At 42.4% G+C, this 10,490-nt stretch overlaps 1 protein-coding gene across 1 annotated transcript; it reads right to left on the bottom strand.

Moving 5' to 3' along the window:
• Positions 1-427: 427 nt before the first annotated feature.
• LOC140839051 (uncharacterized) lies at positions 428-1,633 on the bottom strand. The gene is made up of 3 exons (XM_073205683.1): positions 1,180-1,633; positions 692-1,093; positions 428-514 (listed from the first exon to the last, which is right to left on the bottom strand). Exons 1-3 carry the CDS (start codon positions 1,270-1,272, stop codon positions 428-430), a joined length of 582 nt encoding a protein of 193 aa, XP_073061784.1. The 5' UTR covers positions 1,273-1,633.
• Between the last annotated feature and the right edge of the window lie 8,857 nt (positions 1,634-10,490).

Genomic DNA, 10,490 nt, shown 5'->3' with positions numbered 1-10,490 from the left:
TTAAATTTTTATTTTTCTGCTAATGTATCACCTAGCAAAGGAGTTAGATGGTGGTGACGTTGAATTCTTATTTTCCTGCAAATTTATAACCTAGAAGAGGAGTTAGATGGTGGTGACGTTGAATTCTTATTTTTCTACTAAGGTATCACCTAGCAGAGGAGTTAGAGGGTAGAGGTGTTGAATTTTTATTTTCCTGCTAAGGTATCACCTAGTAGAGGAGTTAGAGGGTAGAGGTGTTGAATTTTTATTTTCTTGCTAAGGTATCATCTAGCAGAGGAGTTAGATGGTGGTGACGTTGAATTTTTATTCTCCTGTTAGAACATCGCCTAGTAGAAAAGAAGGAGAGTTGGATATTTTTATTAGCCCTTGGGGTTTAATAACATCAAAGATAAACTCGTGAGAAGTAGTAAATTCAAATGCAAAATACTCACGGTTGCATAAAACGAGTTCCATACATGCCAAAAGTGCGCAAAAGGAAATAGCCAAGTATAAATATTGCAAAAGTCGCATAATCCTACAGAAAATAAAGCAGTGCAGAAAATAACATAAATAAGGGAGCTCGATCTAAAAATCGGGGGGGGGGGGGGGGGAGACTTGATATGAAGCCCTCAAAGTCGATGAAGTCAGTAGGGGCGCCTAGCGGAGGATAACCCTGAGCCTTGAAGAGGTCGACTGCACCCTCGAAACCTACCCCCAGGTAGTGAAAAGCTTTCGGGCCACAGATCCCGGCAAATTCTTCGGATTTGAGAAATTCCTCTTTGAAGGATGAGGCTTCTGCAGCATGTCGTGCCTTGGCATCTTTATGCTCAGCCTGTGAATTCTTTAATTCTTCCTTCAGCTTCTGAATCTCTTTAGCTTGCTCCTCTATCAGCCGCTGAGTCTCCTGCTTCTGTTTCAAGAGCTCGCCGCATGGGATTTGGGACTCCAAAAATTGAGTTTGAGACTCCGAAAGCTCCTTAGCATGCGACACTTTCATCTCGTCAATAATAGCCTGAAGCTGTTCGCGGAGAGCTTGGTCCTCGCGTAATTCTTGACAGACGGCAGATCGAGCGGCATTAGCGCGCTCAGCCAACTCCTCGACGTACATCATGCCCTGCATAAGTAGAGAAAGGGGAAAAGATGACAAGAAGATCAAACGTATGTTGGACATCAATCTAAAGACTAGAAGGAGAAATATACCTTAGTGACACTGCTGCATGTCCGGTGAAGGAGTGCAGACCACCCCAGTGAACCCATGAACACTGCATATGCGTCGGAAGGAAGCTGATGCATAACCTTCTGAGCCAATGGAGTAGGACCCCGACCCACGATGTTCGTATCCGAGGTGTATAGAGGATGCACCCCCAACTCAGGAGGAGGCTCCTCCTCTGACTCAGACCCTTCTGGAGAAGAGACCGATACGACTGAGATCTCAGAAATCTTGCGCTTATCATGGTGTGGGACTGACGGGCTAGGATCAGTGGATGCCTTGTGCTTACCGGACGGGGGAGGGGACTTGGCGCGAGGAGGTGGAGAGGAGGCTCACTTTGGGGCAGAGGAGGGGCCTGCCTTCTTCTTCTTCACAACAGTAGGGGAGCTAGCAGGCCTCTTCGCAGTAGTAGAGCAGGAATCTGTTTTATTTTTCTCAGCAACAGAACAGTCTCCTTTTGTGCCCGTCATGACTGCCTGTGGGGACCCGGACGCTAATCAAGTTCTTAATCATCTTTGGGACTAATTAATCAATTATAAAACAGGGTCTAAATTTTTTTTTAAAATGCGGAACGTAGTGACATACAACATATATACATATCAGTATATAAAATACAAATCCTGTATTTCAACATTTATTCAAGCTAGGGTTTAAAACTAAAGTCAAGTGTTTAACCCTACAACTAGTACAACTCCGGTGCCACCACTCTAATCACGATCTAGCTCTTCATCTCCTCGACCCTGGACTTGTCCCACCTGTTGTCAAGTACACATACAGACAAGACAACAGCCGGATAACTCCGGTGAGAATAAATCCCAGTATAAATCAACGAAACATGCAATCATATAAACAAATATAAAGCATGTAATCAGGTAACAGAATATGTAACAAATCTGAAACATAATCAATATCATGCTGTCGACAATACTCGTAGATCTACAATTCAGACTAGACTCAATCCTAGTCTAGGGATCCCGGTTTCCAGATGTGGTATTCCTATATCGAATTCCGTAAAGGATGGAACCATAATCTCTATTACTCGATATAACCAGTGCCCCGGTATTCCTATATCGAATTCCGTAATAGAAGAATTCCAACCCCTTTACTCGATATAACCAAATATGGTGTTCCTATATCGAATTCCGTAATAGATTCTATTACTCGATATAACCATACATCCAGTGTCCTGACCTAACCGTCATGGACTGTAGCTCTATCGCTAGCATTCCTATCTTGTGACATCGTGCAATGTGCCGTGGCGATACCATCACTATCCGGCACTTCTGTCACAAGATAACTCGTCTAATACCTGCCATCTAAATTCAAGAGAACAAGTACATTAATCAATGTAATGCAAATATCCATGCAATAAAATAAAGTATGTGATTTAGGGAAACCCAAGTCTAAACCGATTCAAGTCCATCTCCCAATACCACATTGACTTATACCTTTCTTTCTTCGGTGTCTGGCTCAGTCGAAGTCCTGAATTCACAGTCCGTCTGGTAATGACAACATCAATAATCTTATGTCAATATACCACTCGAATCAATAACAATCTGATCAATCTGGATTTAATTCAAAATCAACGGTATAATGGTACAATTTCAGTATCCCCGTCCATACAACATCACCAGATAATAGTTACAATCCATAACCCATATCCAGTACAATCTATAATCCAATCACAATTCAAATCTGTCCGGTATAACTCAATATACCCTAAAAATTCATAACAATTCCATAATCAGTCCGTTTCTCAATCTGACTTCGATTATACGATGTCTAACATATCAAGAACATCATATATGAATTCCATTCAATTCTGACAACAGCAAAATATCAAAGCATGTCAAAACGTAGCAAAACTTACGTCCAGTTGTAGCCTACGTTGCTAGGAACTCAGTATCGAAGTCGAATTTAAAATCTAACGGACGGATTTCGCATAATCAAATTGAACGTGATTTCTCCCCGGAAACTTTCGTTCTTTTCCTCTGAGATTCTGAGGAAATTTCGCATGTATATATATATATATATATATATATATATATATATATATATATATCCATAACATGCATCAGGACGAGTGGCTCGATCTTGGCTCAACACGTCTCTCGCTCGGGCGGACATAAATTTCCGCCCGGGCGAGCAACTCTCGGCCCTTCTGTGCGATTCAGTCTCGCTCGGGCGAGCACAAACTTCCGCCCGGGCGAGTAACTCTCGGCCCTCTTCCACTAGGCACTCGCGCTCGGGCGGTTAAAAACTTCCGCCCGGGCGCGCCATCTTCGCCCAACAATTTAGTCTTCTCAAATTAATCTCAAAATGGTCCGGGTTATAATCGTGTCCACTAAAAATAAATAATCTCAGATTAACATGATACAAAATCTTGGGCATTACATTTCTCCCCCCCTAAGATACGATTTCGTCCTCGAAATCACAAACTGTCAATCGTATTAATAAGGAGTATGTATACAAACACTGTATCAAAATTTACCTCAGTGAAACAATGCTGGAAATTCCTGTCTCATGTCAGATTCAGTCTCCCAAGTAGCTTCTTCAACCCCATGACGAGTCCATTGTACTTTCACAAGAGGAATCGTCTTTGTTCTGAGCTGTTTTTCTTTACGATCTATAATCCGGATCGGTTTCTCGACATAACTCAATGTCTCATCCAGCTCAGTCACGTCTGGTTGAATCACGTGAGAATCATCAGGGAGATATTTCCGCAGCATTGATACATGAAAAACATCATGTATTCCAGATAATGAAGGCGGCAATGCTAGTCGATAGGCACGATCTCCTATCTTCTCGAGAATTTCATAAGGACCTACATATCGTGGAGACAATTTCCCTTTCTTGCCAAATCTGACAACACCTCTGAAAGGAGAAATCTTCAGGAATACTCGGTCTCCAGCCTCAAAAACCAACGGTCGTCGTCTGATGTTGGCATACTTGGCTTGTCTGTCCTGAGCTGCCTTCATTTTCTTCTGAATTAATTTCACTTTATCGGTCATATCTCTGATCATGTCAGGTCCAGTCTCAGGAACTTCAGAGATATCATCCCAATACAATGGGGATCGACACTTCTTTCCGTACAACGCTTCGAATGGAGCCATCTCAATACTAGTCTGATAGCTATTGTTGTACGAAAACTCACAAAGAGGCAATGCCTCTTGCCAATTAGTACTAAAATCAAGTACCACCGCTCTCAACATATCTTCCAGGGTCTGGATAGTCCGCTCTGACTGTCCATCGGTCTGTGGATGATATGCGGTACTCAGATGTAACTTCGTACCTAGAGCTTGCTGCAAACTCTGCCAAAAGTGCGAAGTGAACCGAGAATCACGGTCTGAAACAATCGACTTCGGCACTCCATGCAATCTAATCACTTCTCGGACATAGATATCGGCCATCTGATCATATCTATAGGTCATCTTGTATGGAATAAAACATGCAGATTTGGTCAATCGATCAATCACGACCCAAATCGCATCACAACCTCGGGAGGATCTCGGCAACTGTGTCACAAAATCCATGGAAATGTGATCCCATTTCCATTCAGGAATGGACAAACTCTGTAACAATCCTTCTGGTTTCTTTCTTTCAGCCTTCACCTGTTGGCAATTCAGACACTTGGCTACAAATTCAGTCACATCAGATTTCATTTGTTTCCACCAATACTGTGTCTTTAAATCATTATACATTTTCCTGCCACCAGGATGAATGCTAAAACGACTGTTGTGCGCTTCTGTCAATATCCGCTGTCTCAAATCTGAAACATTTGGCACAACAAGACGATTATTCACATACAAGACATTGTCACGAACCTGATATTCCGATTGATGTCCAGATCTAACCATCGCAATCGAATTCTGTACATTCTGATCAACTTTCTGAGCTGTTTTAATTTCCAAAAGCAACTCTGGTTCAGCTCGAACAGCACACAATCTCAGAGGCTGACGATCTGTCTCAAATATTAATCCAGACAAACAGCAGTCTTCAATCAAATTCGATACACCAATCGTCGATAAGGATAGTGCACATACCTTTCGACTCAACGCATCTGCTGCTGCATTGGACTTCCCTGGATAATATTTAATCTCACAATCAAAGTCTTTCAATAAATCCAGCCATCTTCGCTGTCTCATATTCAGCTCTGATTGCGAAAACAGATATTTCAAGCTTTTGTGATCAGAATATATCTCAAATTTTTCACCGTACAGATAATGTCGCCATATCTTTAATGCAAAGACAATGGCTGCCAATTCGAGATCGTGAATTGGGTAACGGATCTCATGTGGTTTCAATTGTCTAGAGGCATAGGCAATGACATGCCCTCGCTGCATCAGTATACATCCCAACCCTCTATGAGATGCATCACAATAAACCACAAAATCACCAGTACCTGAAGGAATCGTCAACACAGGCGCACTAGTCAATCTCTTCTTTAACTCAAGAAAACTGGTCTCACATTCCTCAGACCAATTAAACGGAGCATTCTTCTGAGTCAACTGCGTAATCGGTTTGGCAATACTTGAAAAATATTTAATGAATCGACGATAATATCCTGCCAAACCCATAAAACTGCGAATTTCCGGCACAGATGTAGGTCTCGGCCAAGAAATCACGGCCTCAACCTTACTGGGATCAACTGATATACCATCTCCCGATATAATGTGACCCAAAAACACAACCTGTTTCAGCCAAAACTCGCATTTCGACAATTTAGCATACAATTTCTCTGCCCTCAAAATTCTCAACACCATCCTCAGATGATTAGCATGCTCAATCATATTCTTCGAATAAATCAGTATATCATCAATGAATATGATAACAAAATCATCCAAGTATTTCTGAAATACGCGGTTCATCAATCCCATAAATACCGCAGGTGCATTCGTCAAACCAAAAGGCATGACAATAAACTCATAGTGTCCATACCTGGTTCTGAATGTTGTCTTTGAGATATCAGAATCCCTGACTCTCAATTGATGGTATCCAGATCTCAAGTTGATCTTGGAATATACCGATGAACCCTGCAACTGGTCAAATAAATCATCAATACGAGGCAAGGGGTATTTATTCTTTACCGTTGCCTTGTTCAGTTGCCTGTAGTCGATACAAAGTCTCATCGACCCATCCTTCTTTCTCACAAACAGTACTGGAGCACCCCAAGGAGATACACTAGGTCTAATGTAACCCTTGGCCAATAAATCCTCCAACTGTTCTTTCAACTCTTTCAACTCGATCGGTGCCATCCTGTAAGGAGCTCTCGAAATCGGGACTGTTCCTGGCATTAACTCAATGCTGAAGTCTATCTCTCGAATCGGAGGCAATCCAGGAATCTCATCTGGAAAGACATCAGCAAATTCACACACCACTGGCAAATCCGCCAATGATGGGCTCGTCTTCAGTAAATCAACTGAATATACCAGGAATCCATCCGCTCCCTTCTGCAATAATCGAGTCATGCAATAATCGAGTCATATTCATTGCAGATATCAAAGGAATTCTAGCTCTAGAACCCTTACCATAAAATTTCCACTCCTCAGCCATCTCAGGTCTGAATCGAACTATCTTGTGGAAACAATCGACTGTAGCTCGGTACTTGGTCAACATGTCGATGCCGACAATACAATCAAAATCGGATAAACCAAGCACAATACAGTCTAATTCAATCGTATGCCCATCGTACTGCAGTATACACGATTTAACAGATTTCACTGATATCAATCATGTCCCTAACGGAGACGTGACAGACACTACTGCAGACAATGACTCAATAGGCAAAGAATGCATTAAAGCAAATCGCTCAGACCTAAAAGTATGTGATGCACCAGTATCAATCAATACATAAGCAGGATAACCAGAAATAAAACAGTTACCTGCAACTACATCATCGGGTGCATCCTGTGCCTGCTCCTCGGTCAAAGCAAAAACTCTGGCCTGCTGTCTCGGAGGCTGGCTCACGATCTGGCCCCCTCCTGGCCTCTGCTGTGACAGAGTAGACGGTGCTGGCTAAAAGGAATGAACGGCAGAAGATCGTCTCCCTGCCTGAGCCACGGATCCCGATGACTCAGCTGCCTGTGATCCCTGGGCACTCCTCTGGGGACACACTCGAGCAAAGTGCCCTTGCTGTCTACAGATACGACAGCTGCCAACTACTCCTCGGCACTGATCTGTGGAATGCCTCCCTCCACAGGTACCACAGTACGGTCCTGCATAGCTCTGGCTCTGACCGGTCTGTCTAGAGCCACTCGAACTGGACGAGGTAGTCCCTGATTTCTTGAATTGCTTCCCTCTAGCCTTCAAGAAATCCTTCTTCCCGGTACTACTGCTGCTGCCACCTTCAAATCGAGGAGGTGGTTGTTGCTGTCCCGGTGCTGGAAGCACAAATGAAGCCTCTCTCTGCCTCATCAAGCCTGCCTCGGCTCCCTTGGCTCTGTTCAGGGCATCGGTGAAGTTGTTGGGCCTCCCAGTATTTACCAGCGTAAAAATCTCAGGATTTAGGCCATTTATGAACTGATCTGCTACGGCCTCATCATGTTCAGCTACATGGGGAGCAAATCGGAGCACTGTCGAAAACTTAGCCACATAATCCTCAATGTTCAACTGGCCTTGTTTCAGGTTTGCAAACTCGGCTCCCTTGTCCTTCTTATAAGAAACTGGAAAGAACCGTAGATAGAATTCAGTCTTAAACACATTCCAGGTAATGGTCGTACCTCTCTGTTCCAATGCCCTTCTAGTCGTAATCCACCAGTGTTTAGCAACGTCATGCAACTGGTGTATTATCAGTTTCACCCTCTTTTCCTCCGTATACTCCAAAGAGTCAAACAGTGATTCAATGTCGTCCAACCAACTTTCACATTCCACGGAGTTCTCCGTTCCTTTCAAAGTCGGTGGATGAAATGACTGGAATCTTTTCAGCAATTTCTCCATTGCTGTAGGTGTCACATCCATGGGAGGATTCGAGGTACTCCCCTGTTCTGGCATTCTCCTCGGAGGCATATCTGATAACCAAAAGGGTTAGCAGTTCCAACAATAATCCTGTTTCAAGCCTCCCTGGATCATCTTACAGCTGATCCATTCCAATAATACACAATACCATATCAATAGCAGATAAGTCAGGTAACATGTATTAAAGATATAAACATGTTAGCAATCAAAAGCAAGGAAAGAAAATCTCATTCTACCCCGCTCACTAGCTCCTATCTCAATCTCAAGGAACCTATCGCTCTGATACCACCTGTTGTGGGGACCCGGACGCTAATCAAGTTCTTAATCATCTTTGGGACTAATTAATCAATTATAAAACAGGGTCTAAATTTTTTTTTAAAATGCGGAACGTAGTGACATACAACATATATACATATCAGTATATAAAATACAAATCCTGTATTTCAACATTTATTCAAGCTAGGGTTTAAAACTAAAGTCAAGTGTTTAACCCTACAACTAGTACAAGTCCGGTGCCACCACTCTAATCACGATCTAGCTCTTCATCTCCTCGACCCTGGACTTGTCCCACCTGTTGTCAAGTACACATACAGACAAGACAACAGCCGGATAACTCCGGTGAGAATAAATCCCAGTATAAATCAACGAAACATGCAATCATATAAACAAATATAAAGCATGTAATCAGGTAACAGAATATGTAACAAATCTGAAACATAATCAATATCATGCTGTCGACAATACTCGTAGATCTACAATTCAGACTAGACTCAATCCTAGTCTAGGGATCCCGGTTTCCAGATGTGGTATTCCTATATCGAATTCCGTAAAGGATGGAACCATAATCTCTATTACTCGATATAACCAGTGCCCCGGTATTCCTATATCGAATTCCGTAATAGAAGAATTCCAACCCCTTTACTCGATATAACCAAATATGGTGTTCCTATATCGAATTCCGTAATAGATTCTATTACTCGATATAACCATACATCCAGTGTCCTGACCTAACCGTCATGGACTGTAGCTCTATCGCTAGCATTCCTATCTTGTGACATCGTGCAATGTGCCGTGGCGATACCACCACTATCCGGCACTTCTGTCACAAGATAACTCGTCTAATACCTGTCATCTAAATTCAAGAGAACAAGTACATTAATCAATGTAATGCAAATATCCATGCAATAAAATAAAGTATGTGATTTAGGGAAACCCAAGTCTAAACCGACTCAAGTCCATCTCCCAATACCACATTGACTTATACCTTTCTTTCTTCGGTGTCTGGCTCAGTCGAAGTCCTGAATTCACAGTCCGTCTGGTAATGACAACATCAATAATCTTATGTCAATATACCACTCGAATCAATAACAATCTGATCAATCTGGATTTAATTCAAAATCAACGGTATAATGGTACAATTTCAGTATCCCCGTCCATACAACATCACCAGATAATAGTTACAATCCATAACCCATTTCCAGTACAATCTATAATCCAATCACAATTCAAATCTGTCCGGTATAACTCAATATACCCTAAAAATTCATAACAATTCCATAATCAGTCCGTTTCTCAATCTGACTTCGATTATACGATGTCTAACATATCAAGAACATCATATATGAATTCCATTCAATTCTGACAACAGCAAAATATCAAAGCATGTCAAAACGTAGCAAAACTTACGTCCAGTTGTAGCCTACGTTGCTAGGAACTCAGTACCGAAGTCGAATTTAAAATCTAACGGACGGATTTCGCATAATCAAATTGAACGTGATTTCTCCCCGGAAACTTTCGTTCTTTTCCTCTGAGATTCTGAGGAAATTTCGCATGTATATATATATATATATATATATATATCCATAACATGCATCAGGACGAGTGGCTCGATCTTGGCTCAACACGTCTCTCGCTCGGGCGGACATAAATTTCCGCCCGGGCGAGCAACTCTCGGCCCTTCTGCGCGATTCAGTCTCGCTCGGGCGAGCACAAACTTCCGCCCGGGCGAGTAACTCTCGGCCCTCTTCCACTAGGCACTCGCGCTCGGGCGGTTAAAAACTTCCGCCCGGGCGCGCCATCTTCGCCCAACAATTTAGTCTTCTCAAATTAATCTCAAAATGGTCCGGGTTATAATCGTGTCCACTAAAAATCAATAATCTCAGATTAACATGATACAAAATCTTGGGCATTACACTGCCGGAATAACTGACTTTTGGGGTGCTGATGAGGAACCCTCGGCCTTCTTCTTGGAAAGTTCACAGAGAAATATCGCGTTAATGACTCTAGTATCTGCAACCAGAAAAGTGAACCAGGTAAGAATGTTATCAAGTAACATAATAAAAAAAAG

This window comes from Primulina eburnea, chromosome 8 (assembly GCF_022965805.1).
Source record: "Primulina eburnea isolate SZY01 chromosome 8, ASM2296580v1, whole genome shotgun sequence".
In the NCBI taxonomy this organism is placed as follows: domain Eukaryota; kingdom Viridiplantae; phylum Streptophyta; class Magnoliopsida; order Lamiales; family Gesneriaceae; genus Primulina; species Primulina eburnea.
The sequence above is the reverse complement of the archived record's forward strand: the minus strand, read 5'-3'. Positions and strand labels throughout refer to the sequence as shown.